Here is a 14,974-nt window from a genome sequence, read left to right on the forward strand (position 1 = left end):
AGTTTGTCCCCGCCTTCGCCAGGGTTTCTGCTAGGGTCTAGGAACAGCGGAAGGGGGCTCAGAAAGTGAGTACAGAGAAAGGGAAGCCTCCGACAAGCACGCAGAGTGAAACAAAGAACAGACTCCCAAGCGTCAGGAGGAGGAGGCCCTGGAATTGCCCTGTCCCCCATCCCCAGCAATTTTGGAAGAACGGATCCTTCTGTCCAGGCCTCGATGCCCCACCTCCAGGGCGCCTTGCGGTGGGCTCCTCCAGTCCCGCCTCCCCAACCTGCCCCGAAGTGAAAGGGGTGAGCACACGCGCAAACACACCACCTGTGGTCTCCAGCTGCAGTAAACAAGCAGGGCGCACACAGCCCCTGTCCTGTGTGGTGAAGGCGCGAGCAGAGGGAGGCTGAGCAGCTGCAGCCCTTCAACCTCACTGTGGTTGAACCCGGAGCCCGGGTGTCATGGCCGGTGCCCTGACAGTGAAATGTACCAGGGGATGGGGAAGGGAAGGGCGGCCCAGAACAGGACGACAGGACGAGCAAACCGCAGCTGGGCCAACAGGAGATACCATGCAGGGCTGCCTGGGGCTCCTGAGCACAGGGCTTTCTGTGTCCTCCATTTCTTTGATTAATGGCCTTCATGACTTTCCCTGAATTCCACTGGGCAGATTCAGACAGTTGTTAAATAGGGAAAGGAGGGGATGAGAGATCAGGCAGAAACAGTCAAGAGCAGCCTTGGGGCAAGGTCCTGGTTCCCCATCAAGGGAGACACACAATATCTTTGAGCTGTTTTGCAGAAACTGAAACCCTCTGTAGGAGGGAGAAGTATGGCCTGCTTGCCCACAAGCCTGGAGACCCCAGACCCGCTGGACCTGAAGGTTGATGATGTTGACTCCTCCTTATCTCACCATCAACCCATCAGAAGAATGTCCAAGAGCTGATTACGCACTCTTTCAACAATTTCTATAAAACTTCTCATTATCTTCCCCAAGTGGTTTTGAAGGCATGAGCCTGCCATGGTCCCGTTTCCCTGGAAAAGTGATAAATCGATTCTTTTCTACTTCACGAAAAGCTCTGTCTCGAAAATTCAGAACCGGTATACAGAGAAGCTGAGCTTTCGGCATCAAAGGACAGGGCAAGATGGAGCAGGAAAAGTCTTGAATAGGGGTTCAGATCCCACTCCCACCTGGGCAAACTCCCTGCATCAACTGGGAGGCCTCCCCTTCACCTTCACACTGCCACCCCCTAAAGAACGCCACCCTCACAAACTAGCACCTACCTCAGGGGGCCCTGCAGACACAGCGGGAGACAGCAGCGCACTGGCTTAAGCCTGAGATATTCACTCGTGTTAAGGAGGGTGCAGAAGAAAAACACAATCAGAGAGCAAATCTCCAATTTGTTGCCTTGCTGTTTGGTTGCTCAGCCGTGTCCAACTCTTTTGCGACTCCATGGACCGCAGCCCGCCAGGGTCCTCTGTCCAAGGAGTTTCCCAGGCAAGAATACTGGAGTGGGTTGCCATTCACATCACCAGGGGATTTTCCTGATCCAGGGATGGAACCTGTGTCTCCTGACTTGACAGGCAGACTGTTCACCACTGAGCCATCAGGGAAGCCCCCTCTCTAACTTGTGGATGGAGACAATTAAGGGTCATCCAGAGGAAATTACTTTGCTGCTGACTTCTCTCAGGGCCCCCCGACTGGGATTCCTAGAGGATGGAGGGAATTTCCCTGGCTCTGGACGTTTTTTCTTTTTCTTTTTTTTAATGTCCACCAGAAAAGCCAGAGCCGGTCCCCACACAGTCACGGGGCGGGGAACTCCAGGTCAGAGCAAAGCTTCGGAATCCAGAGGAGATGGGGGTTTCACTTTCTTTGCCTGCCTTTGGTTTCCTAACGTCACAGTGTTAGGCTGGGCAGGCGGCCAGTTTAACTAAAGAAAGAGAAAATGAAAGATTGGGCCAGAAGGGCCGAGGAGGGGTCATACTCGGCTGGGGGCAGCGTGCGTCTGGTTTCCTTCAGGACAGAGAACCAGCTGTCTGAACTCGAGAGGCCCATCAAGGATCGTGCTGGGTCTATGAACCTCTTACATGCAAAGTGATGTGTGCGTGTGTCTGGGTCGGTCTCCACGTGTTTGTGGAAAGCGTTCACAGCTTTCATCTGGTTCTTAGCATCCATACCTCCCTTCGTCCCTCTGCGGGGCTCCCCCTCTCCGCCAGCAGCCCACCCTGACAGGCGCCCCTCTCATCCCCGCAGTCGGGAAGGCGCCCGTCCCGCCTAGACCGAGGGGCCAGGGTGGAGGGCGCCGTCAGGACAGAAGGAGGGGCGTCTAAAGGGAAGGGGGCGCCCCTCGCGGGCCTCCCAGCCTCGGCGTGCCGCGCCCTCCTCTCCATCCCGGTGGGCCTCGCCCGCGGGCAGGTACGGGCAAAGGGGAGGGGCGGGGTGCAAACGAGAGGCCGGGGACACCGCAGGCCCCCTTGCGGGGGACAGGGGTGGAACACACGTGAGGTAGGGGGTCGACGCATCGGTGCCTGTATCCTTCCCCATATTTAGTTGGCTGCTCCAGGTCCTAGCTGTGGCAAGAGGGATCTTTAATTCCAGCCTGCCAATGCTTAGTTGGGGCATGTGAAATCCAGTTCCCTGACCAGGGATGGAACACAGGCCCCCTCCTTGGAAGTGCAGAGTCTTAGCCACTGCCCCACCAGGGAAGCCCATAAACCAGCATTAATTTAGCATCAGTCACGTCCAAGACATTTGTTGGAATGCAGGGAAAGGATGCAATAAACAAATTGGGAAAAAAAAACAAAACCATAAGACATTGTTACTGTATCCAGGAAGTGAAAACAAGAGAAGTGAAACACAGAAAGGAGTCTGTTTTCCCTTGTCCTGGGTTGGCTCCCCCTCCCCTACCCACAAACAGAAGCTCCAGAGGGCAGGCCTTTGACTGGCTCCCTCCGGGTCCCAAGAGAGGGTTGCCTGGCTCACAGCAATTGTCAGTGACAATTTGTGGAAGGAGCGGTGTTGGCTAGGCACACTGGCAGGACAGGGAGGGCAGAGGCATCTTCACGGCGTTTGCACCTCCCCTGGTCCCTAGGCACATCGGCCATCATCACTTCCCTAGATCCTCTCAACCACCGTGTGCTGAGTCAGACGGGCAGGCAGTCCTGGTTTTCAGAAACATAAAATTCTGGGTGAGTCTTAATGATAGTTGCCATTCATTGGACACTCACCCTGCACCAGGTACCAAACTGTTCACACAGGTGTTTTGATTTCCTCCTGGAATCAGTACCTTTGAGCCACAGATACACTGACTCCGTGAGTCCAAACTCTGATTTCGCACAGGAGAAAGGGCAGAAGTGAATCACAATTGGGTTCTTCTCTCTCCTCTGCAACCCCACAATCCACTGGAACGACCAAAAGAGAAGAAAATACTCCTGACATGCCCGCTGCTATTCCCGCTTAGCAGCCAGCCCTGCAAACCACACCATTTCCGTGACCACTTATATACCGACAGGCACACACACCCACCAGAAAGGTTCACCTGGACTTAAAAATGGGGATGAATCTGGTCCATCTGTGGTTCCCACATCTCTGTCCTCAGCTCGTGTCCCAACTCAGCAGATTTGGCATCCAGAAAAGTACTTTCCTTTCTTCCTGAAAAAGGGAAGCTGAGATCGAGGAAAGGCAACAGAAACGGAGCTCACGTGGGAAACTGAGCCTTAGCAAAGGTTTCAGGATTTCTCCAGAAAACAGTGCAGTGTGGTGGAAAGCTAGGAACCCAGACAAACCTTGGTTCCCTGTTGAATTCTACCACTTTAGGCTATGTGACCTTAAGCAGGTCATTTAACCTCTCTAAGCCTCAACTCACCCCTGCTTAAAATTAGTCTCTGTAATAAATTCAGGCTTGAGCTCAGCGGTAAAGAATCCACCTCCAGTTCAGGAGACACAGGTTCAATCCCTGGGTCGGGAAGACCCCTGGAGAAGGAAATGGCTTGGCAACTCGCTCTCGTATTATTGCCTGGGACATCCCATGGTCAGAGGAGCCTGCGGGCTACAGTCCACAGAGTCACAAAACAGGGGTACTCGACTTGGTGACTAAACAGCTACAATAAAGTTCACTAATCCATATCAACGGTAGGAGTGGGGGGGGGGGTCCGGTTTAAATCAGTGAAAAACCTACAGTATAGAATATCCTTAAAGGGACTGCCATTTTCTTACTCTTAATAATAATATGATGATAATAGCTAATAACATTAGCTAATGTTATGAAGTACTTAACAGGAATTGTACTAAGACCTTTACAAGCATGAGCACATTATGGGATCTTAATTGTCTCAGCAGCTATGGGAGGAGCCAGTACTATTATCCCTGATTTATAGATGAGGAAACTGAGACCAGGCAGATGAAGTAACTTGTAGGAAGCTACCTGGCTCATAAAGGAGAAAAACACCAAAGTGCCTGCTCTTAACCACTAGGCCACACAGCCTCCCATGTGTTTGGGGACTAAGGGGATTCTGTGAAGGGAGCAATTCAAACAGGCAGATCATTTTGTGTAGAAGGTTGGATGTTTCTTAAGTGCTTGCAATTTATTTCTTTAAATGATGAGGCCTGTGTTTTCCAAAACTGTGTTTTCTATTGCTAATTGATTAATAGGTCAGGAGGTAATAAGAGGATTCTTCTAGGTTTAGAACAATAAGCCTGGCACCTAGAGAGGATGAACAGCTTAACTTAATGTGGGTCAGTGGAAAGGGCTTGAGCATGGTCATCAGAAGTACTTGGGTTCATAAACTGGTGCAGTCACTAAAGAGAACACTATGGAGGTTCCTTGTTCCTTATAAAACTGAAAATAGAGTTACCGTACGATCCAGCATTTCCACTCCTGGGCATATACCCAGAAAAGATGACAACTCTTAATTTGAAAAGATACGTACACCCCAATGCTCATAACCGCACTATTCACAATAGCCAAGACAAGGAAGTAACCTAAGTGTCCATAGACAGGTGAATGGATAAAGAAGCTGTGGTACATTATATATGCAATGGAATATTGCTCAGCCATAAAAGAAGAACGAAATAGTGCTATTCTGCTGCAATATGGACAGACTTACAGACAATCGTACTAAGTGAGGTAAGTCAGATATCTTAGATTATCATACTAAGTCAGAGAAAGACAAATATTATGTGATATAAGTTATATGTGGAATCTAAAAAAAATAATACAGATGAACTTATTGACAAAACAGAAACAGACTCACAGACATAGAAAGCAAACTTAGGGCTATCAAAGGGAGAAGGCAGAGGCAGAGAGAGAAATTAGGAGTTTGGAATTAGCAGATACACGCTACTATATACAAAACAGAGAAACAACAAGCCCTACCGTACAGCACAGGGAACTATGCTCAGTAACTTGCAATGACCTATAATGGAAAAGGATCTGAAAAAGAATATACAATGTGTGTGTGTGTGTGTGTGTGCTCAGTCGTGTCCGACTTCTTTGCAACCCCATGGACTGCAGCCCACCAGGCTCATCTGTCCATGGAATTTCTCAGGCAAAAATACTGGAGTGGGTAGTCATTTCCTCCTCCAGGGGATGTTCCCAACCCGAGGATCAAACCTGAGTCTTTTATGTTCCCTGCATTGGCAGGCAGATTCTTTACCACTGTGCCACCTGAGAAGCCCATATGTATATGCAGACAGATATAAATTTATCTATACATATATATTTGAATCACTTTGCTGTACACCTAAGATTAACACAATTTGTAAATCAACTATGGTTCATTTTTTAAGTCAGTCTGAAAAAAATAGAAAAGAAATACTTGGGTTCAAGCCCCACTTCCTGCAGTGTGCTATGAGGACTTTAATGACCTCTTCTGAGGCTTAGTGTTCACTTATATAGAAGCAGAATAACAACCATCCTGCCTCAAAGTCTTCACAAAGAAGAAAAGAAACAAGTTCTCCCCATTCTGGGTAATTCAGTCCTCGTCAGCCGCCAAGTTACATATGTGACAGTAGCTAGCAAGAAACATCCTTGGTATAAGATTATATTTTTAAAATTATACTTTTTAAAATGTGTTTGCCTTCGTCACTGTCAATAGACACTTTTAGATAACTCAGAAGTCAACTTCAGCCCAGGCCAAACTGTCACTAATTCTGAATTACCCAAATAGGAATTGATGAACATTGACTGTATCTAATGCTTTGAAACAGAAGGAGGACCTCGGGTCTAATCCAGACCGCCACTTGGGTTCGATTTCAAGGATGCCCCAATGACAGATCTCATCACGATGAGCAGTGCTTCATGGACGGGGCACTGCATGGGAACCAGGGAACCCAGGCTCCATCTGGTCTTTCCGCCCCTCCTCCTGCCCCGGGGGGAAGCAGCTCCCGGACCTCTGAGAGGACCAGGGAGTGCCCTGGCCGACAAAGCCCAGGCTGTCTGCGGTGGAAGAGATTTTCTGCCACCGCGGCTTGTGCTGGCTCTTCTCGAGGGCCAAGAGGGAAGTGATGAGCTCACTCTGGATGCGAAGGCCGTGAGAAGAGAGACAAACACACACACACTCACTCAAACACACACACACTCTCTCTCATACACACATATATTTCCGGAGGCTATTTCAGTTTTATTTTCCGTTTTGTGCAATTTCACTGATGATATCAGCAGCAGTGTGTGGCTGCTATTTGGAAACTCCCCGAGGGGGGGCGCCCCGTCTGCCCGCCTGCCTGTCTATAAAGGGCCGCGGGGCACCCTGTAAAGGGCCAGCCGGAGCTGCAGAGGATCAGCACGTGGATCGCCCCAGCCTCTGCCCACAGCTACCATGAAGATCTCCTCCGCTGCCCTCGCTGTCCTCCTGATGACGGCCGCCCTCTGCGCTCCTGCGTCTGCCTCCCCATGTAAGTCCAAGTCCTGACCGCCACAGTCCCCGGGGCCAGCCCTTAGACTCGCCCGGATCTCGCCCTCTTTTCTTTCCTTTTTATATATTAAATATAAATATTTATTTATTTTTATCTATTTATTTTGGCTGTGCTGGGTCTTCATTGCCGCATGGGCTCTTCTCCAGTTGCGGTAAGCAGGGGGCTACTCTTTAGTTGCAGTGCCTTGCATTCCAGCGGCTTCTCTTGTTGCCGAGTGCAGGCTCTAGGGTGCCTGGGCTCAGTACTTGCGGCTCCTGGGCTCTAGAGCACAAACTCAGTAGTTGTGGTCCCCGGGTTCAGTTGCCCCATGGGTATGTGGGATCTTCCAAGACCAGGGGTTGAATGTGTGTCTCTTGCATTAGCAGGGAGATTCTTTACCACTAACGCACCAGGGAAGCCCTTGCCTTCTTTTCAACTGCAGCGTTTATACCATCTGACTCCTATGATTTATATTCTTCCGCATTGGTTTACTCAGATGTCCAGTTGTCTGGGATAGATCTCTAAGCCACTGCATGGCAGGGACCCCTCTGGTCAATTTGTCTGTGTCCTCAGGGTCTACACCCCAAGCCATGCAGGTGCTCACCGAGTGTGGACTGGGGTTACTAACAGGCAAAGGCTGCTCGAGCTGACCTGCAAACACCACTAACTCATGTCTGCCATCACCAGCAGGGTTTCTAAGAAGTTTCTAAGCACTTGACTAAAATCCTCCTGGGACAGTCATACTTTCCCCATTTCATAGATTTAGAGAACAGATAACAAAATCTAATTAAATGTCCACTATGGATCAAGTATTGTGCTGATTGCCTTGCATATCTCATCTTACTTAATATTTGCATCTAATCTTTGAGCAGCTGTCCTCGACAATTCAGAGAGGTTAAGTAACCTGTTCAGGGTCACGCAGCTAGGAAGTAAGAAAAGTGGTGTTCAAACCCAGTTCTTCCTGGCTCTGAAACACTACTACTCTGTTCAGAAACGGCAACTGACCCTTCCCGGGGGCATCCTGATATCACTACTGGGTCGTCCTCCTCTCAGTAGCTTCAGTCAGAGGCGCCCACGATGCAGTATGCATCTTCAGGCCCCTCTTTGGTGCCCTGGCTGAGTCATGAAGTCTGAGTTTTAAAAACCTCCCCACAACCCAGCCTAGGTCTCAAAGAAACCAAGTTCCGAATCCACCGAGGATCCTAGGAGGGCAAGAATAAGGGCGGAGGAACTAAGACCAACCCAGAGGAGACCCAGCCTGTCCTGAGAACCCAAGGCATGGGGCTGTGGTGTAGAAAGAAGGAGGCCAGCTGGCCTCAAGGGTTAGGTGAGAGAATCCCCACTCTGGCACTGTGTGTCCACAGCTAAGTGTCTTTACCTCTCTGAGCCTCAGTTTCAGCCAAAGGAGGAAAATAGTCTGCTGGAGATAAATCCTATAAAGCGCCCAGCCAGTACCCACTGCGCACTGGCGACGGATCCAGGAGTCTCCTTCTCTCCTTCTCCCAGATGCCTCGGACACCACGCCCTGCTGCTTTGCCTACCTCTCCCGCCCGCTGCCCCGCACCCACGTCCAGGAATATTTCTACACCAGCAGCAAGTGCTCCATGGCAGCAGTTGTGTGAGTCTCAGCCCCGTGGAACCCTTGGGGGGTGGGGGGCGGGGAGGGAGGGAAAACTCCCGCCCCAGAATCAGTCTCCCCTGGGAGGAGCCCTCAGAGAGGGTGCCGGGTCCATTCCCACCCATCCTCCAGCTGCTCAAACAGCTGTGGTTCTGCCCTCTCTGGATTCAAATTCCCCAGCTATCGTGGAACAAGCTAGACGTGTTCCTGGAGGAGCACCACCCCCCGCAACCCCCCACCCCGATTCTGATGGGCTTAGGTTAGCTCTCTGATCTTTATGGACGTGACTTACTTGAACCTGGTCTGCAACGTGCCTGAGTGGAGATCGACTCATACATCCCTCTCCAGAAAAGGACCCCACAGTCCCCCACATCCTGCCCCCAATCAAAGCCATCCACAACCACAGAGAAATTAGAGAGGAGAGGTCAGAGGTCAAGGCCCTAGTTGCAGCATGTTAAAAAAAATAGTATTTGATTGATGAAGAAAAAATAATGAAATGAGATTCTCCTTTAAACATGCGTGCTATGACATTTGGAAAAATTATAATTCTTGCTACCTAGGAAGTTCCTGCTGTGTGTCAAATGTCTTACATGCATTAGCTCTACGTTTTATCATAGCATCCCTGACAGATACGACGAATTCTCTCAACGTTTCAGAGAGTGAAACTGAGACCCAGAGAGGTTCCGTGACTTGCTCAAGGTTGCGCAGTAAGTGAGGGAGGGAGCCTGTTTCTGGAGCCTCCTCTTTCTATGCTAGTAAGATCATTAGCGATAGTTGCTTATGGAGTTTAAGACGATAGAGGCTTAAAGAATGAAAATGGGGCAATCGTGAAGTTTTCTGTATAATGAGGACTTTGTTGTTGTTGTTGTTGTTGTTGTTGTTTTTAATATTTACTTATTTGTTGGGCCGTACTGGGTCTTAGCTGCTGGCCTGCAGGACCCTTTCAGTTGCAGCATGCCAATTCTTAGTTGTGGCACGTGGGATCTAGTTCCCTAACCAAGGATGGAGCTGGGGCTCCTGCTTTGGGAGCATGGAGTCTTTTACCCACTGGACCACCCACGATGAAGTTTTTTAATCCAAAAATTCCTGCGGCACTGGCCAAGTTGTAGGATCCAGAGTTGTAGGTATTCACAGTTGGCCTTTGGTCCTGATGAATTCTTCAAATTATTGCTGTACTATATATTTGCTATTTAGTACTACTAATTTTATTTCTGAAAGCAAGTATTTTTTGGACAGAAAAGCGAAACAGAAAAACCTTCTTTGAGCACCTACTATGGACAGGCAGAGAGGAGTAAACCGCCACCCCTGCCCTTCCAGGGCTCAGTTAGATGCAGCAATGACCAGGACACCCTATAAGAATGTGACAAGAGGAAAGAAGGGACAGGCAGCTTCGGGGCCCAGCTAAGAGAAGGGATTTAGGGCAAGTTTGCGCTGTTTGACTTGGGATCGGACTGAGGGACAGGGTGTATTGGGCAGCAGGGATGTTGCCGGAACTCTCTTTAGGTTTTTGTAGAGTCTCTGTGTAGAAGAGCATTGAGGGCCTCAAGGGTCCCCACAAAGAATCAAAACTGAAATGAGCTAGAACAGGGAAAGTCTAGACAAGAGGGGTCCCGTGAAGAGGCTGTCCACATGAGTGGTACTGAGGCTGAAGAGGACTTGAAGGGAAGGAGAGACAGGGGTGAGGAAACTTCCGAGGTGGAATCAGCAAGCCTGGGAGGTGATGTGAGGTCAGGAGCAAGGAAGAGACAGGGCTTGAGGGTGACGCTGAGGTTTCAGCCCACGCCTGGAGACGGGTGAAGCGTGGAGCCCCCCAAAGTCCCAAGGAAGAGCTGTTGTAAAAGGAAAGGACTGGGGCTTCCCTAGTGGTCCAGTGGTGAAGACTCTGTGCTTCCAATGCAGGGGGGCCTGGGTTCCATCCTTGAGAGGGGAACTAAGATCCCGGGAAGGTGGGATGAATTATCTTAGGTTTGACATAAATATCCACGTGTACAACAGAGAGCTGGTGGGAACTGCTGGGTAGCACAGGGGGCTCAGCTCAGTGCTCTGTGATGACCTAGAGGGTGGGATGGTGGGGCGGGGAGAAGTCCAAGAGGGAGAGGATATGTGTGTACATACAGCTGATTCACTTCATTGTACGGCAGAAACTAACACCACTTTGTAAAGCAGTTATACTCCAATTAAAGCAGAAAAAGGATGAAGATGCCAGCACCGTGAGCCTGTGGAAGTGTCCAGCAGGGAATGTGAGCTGAAGGGTTAGGAGCTGAGGAAACAGGGCTGGGGCCGGAGCTGTGGCACTTTTTAAAGGAGGAGGGGGTCTTCTGAGGTCAGAGTGGCATTCCAACCATTTCGGCTGCTCCAGCCAGCCTGTCTTCCGTGGAACCCCAGCTCTTCCACTTAGTATCTGTGTGAGCTCAGGCTCGCCACTTCGCCTCTCTGAGCCTCAGTTTCTTTGTCTGCAAAATGGAGGAGAATAAAGGTATTTCCCTCCCTGGGTCAAAGAGAGAATAATAAAAAGAAAAATGAAATTAGACTGTCTTGGCACACAAGTAGGTGCCTGGTAGGTGTTAGCTGATCGTCTTTCTCCCACAAACGTATTCTTAGAGACACAGAAGTGAAACTTGATGAGCAAATGCGATCCGTCCAGTCACTAACTCTTTCGATAAACATTCATTAGGCACCCACGGTGTGCCACACCCGGGGCCAGAGACTTGAGGGAGCGCATGAGGGGAAAGGGTAGCGATGCTGAGCACACTGGCTGCCCAGGAGGAGCAGCTGAAGGTGGAGGGCAGTCGGGCCAAGACAGGGTCCCCACGGCGGCGGGGGGCGCAGGGAGAGATGGCCTGGCAAGGGAGGCTGCCGTCCAGTCTCGCATTCATCAGGGAGGAGCGGGAGGCCGGGGTGATGGCGGTTTCCTGACCTTTAATTTCCTGGCCACAAGCCAGCGGGGCGGAGGAGAGAGGACAGTGAGCCGGCAGGATTTCCTGTATGATACCTGGCTGGCCCAGAGCAGGGTCTGCGCCAGAAGCTCCCTCACGACCCCAAACAAGAGGGCAACTCAGAACAGGCCTCTGCTCGATTTCTCTTCTCCTCACGCCGAGAAAGGGGGAGAAAGAGAGGCGGTGGGGCGCTCAGAGCGCAGCTCAGAGAAGGTGCAGCCGCTGCCCTGAGAGCACATGCTCTCCACGGCAGAGCAGGAAAGGGCCAGAGATCCGCTTCCTCATCAGACAGCCCAAGCCTTCACTTTGAAAAAAATCCCAGAAAGACGCAGGAAAGTGGCCTGCAGGAGAAGGCAAAGTGAGAAAGGTGCAGGGAGGCAGGGTGAGGTGGAGAGGAAGCCGTGAATGAACGGGCGGCCCTGCCGGCCCCTTCCTGGCGCCTCAGTGGAAAAGAGCCCACCTGCCAAGCAGCAGATGCGTGTTCGATCCCTGGGTCGGGAAGATCCCCTGGAGGAGGGTGTGGCAACCCACTCCAGTATCCTTGCCTGGAGAATCCCATGGACAGAGGAGCCTGGCGGGCTACAGTCTGTGGGGTCGCAAAAGAGTCGGACACAACTTAGCTACTAAACAGAATAACTCAAGAAGCACTGCTGGCCAGGCCCAGGGCATCCCCCAGAGAGAACCACGTTCCCAGCAAACTGGCAGGGCAGGCAGCTGGACGGAGCCCATGGTCCCCAGGCTGCGAGCCCTCCAGCTGATACCATCGACACCTGTAGACTGGCCTCCACATCCCGGCCAGTTAATTGCTTTGACAAGTGTCCATATCTCAGGGCCCTCAACCTCTCCAAGCCACCACATCCACTACCAGAACCTCTGGTCTCATGTTGCTCTGATCCACCCTAAAACAGAGGCCCCACAGCACCCCAATAACAACACATATATGGTATTTTCCAAAACTCATTCACACTCATTTATCTCATCTGAGCAACTGTGCAGAGTAGGAATGATTTCTCTCCGTATTTTAGAGGTAAGTGTAGACTCAGAGGCCCTAAGCGATTTGCCCAAGGTGATCTAACCAGTGAGTGGTGAACTCAAGACTCACTTGAGTCCTTCTTCCGTTCACCCACAGACGGATTCCTTCGTTGAGTGGCTACGTGTGGCGGCGCTGTGTTACCTAGAACCACACTGCGCATTTGTTTTGCCACCTCGTCTTGCACTTAGTCAGCCGTGACTCAGTTCTGGAGGGTGCCTCTTTTTCGCTGCATCTTCAGCAGCCAGCACAGGTTCTAAAACAGGAAGTGCTGAGAAAAGGCTAGTGAGTGGTTGACCCGCTCAACCCTGGGCACCTCGAGCCCTGTATTCCCTGAGCTCTCCAGGGTACATGTATTTGTACAGGGGCATGAGGGCTACAGTGCGCACATAGCTGCTTCTGGCTTGTAGCCCTTTGACCCAACAGAAGAGAAAGCATTCTTTCCTTGAAAGCCACAAACACAATCGTGGAGCTCCAAAAATAACCCACCCGGTATCATTTCCTCCTGGCCTCAGTCCCCCTAATCCCCAAACCTGGCTGTCTCCACACTGACCAAGTCCCCCTCTCTTCTCTCCTGCAGCTTTATCACCAGGAAGAACCGTCAGGTGTGCGCCAACCCAGAGAAGAAGTGGGTGCGAGAGTACATCAACAGTTTGGAGTTGAGCTAGGGTGGAGGACGCCTTGAATCTGAACTTGTGCCAACTCTGCTTCTCGCTCTTGTCCTAAGCAGCTTGGAGGCTCCCCTGCAGTGCCCTCCTCTCACCCTCTTCTGGGAGGGCATGATTCCACCCCACGCAGCAGCTGCTGTAAAAGCCCCCCAGGGCTCCTGGGGCTCTGCCCTCGCGCACAGAAGGTCTCTAAGCTCCGAGCTCTGGAGCCCCTGCCCAGCCACTGCTAAGGAGGGTGGGAGACTGGGCTCCTCTGGTCATGTCCAGAGCCCCCATCTCGGCCCCTCACTGGGGAGGGCTGGACTGGCAAATGTGAAGAAATCAGCTTTTCATTAAAATTCTCCAAGTGATTGCAAAGCTGACTCTTGGTTTGATTTCCTCTCCAGAACTGCCCCCTCCCTCGTGAGCCAAGCCTTGGATCCAGGGCTTGTCCCGTTGGGTGTCCAGCCTGGATCTGGGGGCTGTGAGCAGAGCCGGGGGGCAGGCTCTGTGAGAAGGCACGTGGCCAGGACAGGGCAGATAAAGCGACTGGTGGTTTTTCTACTCTAAGCGAAGAGCAGTCACTATCTCCCAGCCCTGGAGCCCCAAGAGTTTCTGTCCCTCCCTGCCTCACCCCTCCCTGCTTCCCCAGACCATGGATAGCCCTTCCACCTGCTCTGCTGGCTTCCACCCAAGCCCACCCGACCCCTTACCTGCAGTGGTTTCTTTAAGCCCCTGGAATGGGTTTTCATCCTATTCCTCCCAAACACCTCAGTTCTTTCAAATAAAGAGAAGAGGGGATTTTGTGGTTTTCTGCAAGGGTACCAGCACTTTGCAGGTGGGAGTATTCCAACTATCCCATTGATGTGTTCTTTCCCGTGAACCTGTCTTAGCAAAATACATCTTCATAATTAGAGCGGGCGTTAACTGAGTGCTCACTCTGTGCCACACACTGCCAGCTCCTTACTTCCACCATCCTTCATCCTCATAACACTTTGGGACAGTTAGTATTACTAACCCAGTTTATAGTGGGAGAAAACCCTTGGCAGGAGATGGAAATAACTTGCCCAAGGCCCCAAAGCAAAAAAAAAAGGGGGGGTGGGAGGGGGTACAATGAACATTTAGACCCACCAGGTCCAAGGTCCAGTGCCAAAGCTGATGTTTTTTTTCTCTTCCATCTTCAATCTGCAAGATTTCAAACCTACTAAAATTTGCAAGAATATACTTCCCATCTAGATTCAAATATTACTTTATCTATGTGCTTTATCTGTGCATATGTGTGCATGTGTGACACACGTGTGTCGTATGGATGGTTGGCATACACATTTTTTTCTGAAATAAATGTTGCAGATAAGATATCATTTCCCCCTTAACAGTCTGTGTACATCTCCTAGTAACAAGACATTCTACAGAACCACAGAATGAGTAGCATTTAACACTGGTAAAATACTAATTTCTCACATACCATCCATGATCAAATGTTCACAACTGTTCAGTAATGCCCTTTATAGTCATTATGTTTTTTTAATCCAGGATCCAATTACAAGTACATATTGAATTTAGCTAACATGTCATTTAACAGACTTTGTCTTTAAGTACATTGTTATTTTCGTAGGAATTCAGACTGGATTTTTGTAGAATAGTTTTTAAGAGGGGTTTGTCTGTTTGCTTCTCCATAAGGAGATTCAGCTTGAATATTTTCGGCAGAAAGCCACAAGGGGACGCTGTCTTTCTCAGTGTGGCCCATCAGGGCATGTGATGTCAGTTTACTGGAAGTGAAGGCCCAGCCGGAGGACTTAGCAGCCGCAGTTTCTCAGAGCGAGCTGCCCACTGTGTGCCCACTGTGCCCACTGTGTGCTGAGCATTGGGGTC

At 50.6% G+C, this 14,974-nt stretch overlaps 1 protein-coding gene across 1 annotated transcript; it reads left to right on the forward strand.

Annotated features, from left to right (window-relative positions):
• Positions 1 to 6,795: 6,795 nt before the first annotated feature.
• On the forward strand, positions 6,796 to 13,296 carry CCL5 (C-C motif chemokine ligand 5). Its single transcript, XM_068978750.1, has 3 exons — positions 6,796 to 6,871; positions 8,378 to 8,489; positions 13,036 to 13,296. The coding sequence occupies exons 1-3, from the start codon at positions 6,796 to 6,798 to the stop codon at positions 13,121 to 13,123; spliced, it is 276 nt and encodes a 91-aa protein (XP_068834851.1). The 3' UTR covers positions 13,124 to 13,296.
• Positions 13,297 to 14,974: the final 1,678 nt, after the last annotated feature.

Source organism: Capricornis sumatraensis, chromosome 8 (assembly GCF_032405125.1).
Source record: "Capricornis sumatraensis isolate serow.1 chromosome 8, serow.2, whole genome shotgun sequence".
Lineage (NCBI taxonomy): Eukaryota > Metazoa > Chordata > Mammalia > Artiodactyla > Bovidae > Capricornis > Capricornis sumatraensis.

Coding starts and splice junctions, on each gene's coding strand:
- CCL5 (XM_068978750.1), top strand. CDS start 6,796: ATGAAGATCTCCTCCGCTGCCCTCGCTGTCCTCCTGATGACGGCCGCC. Junction 6,872..8,377: donor TCCTGCGTCTGCCTCCCCAT/GTAAGTCCAAGT, acceptor TCCTTCTCCCAG/ATGCCTCGGACACCACGCCC. Junction 8,490..13,035: donor TGCTCCATGGCAGCAGTTGT/GTGAGTCTCAGC, acceptor TCTCTCCTGCAG/CTTTATCACCAGGAAGAACC.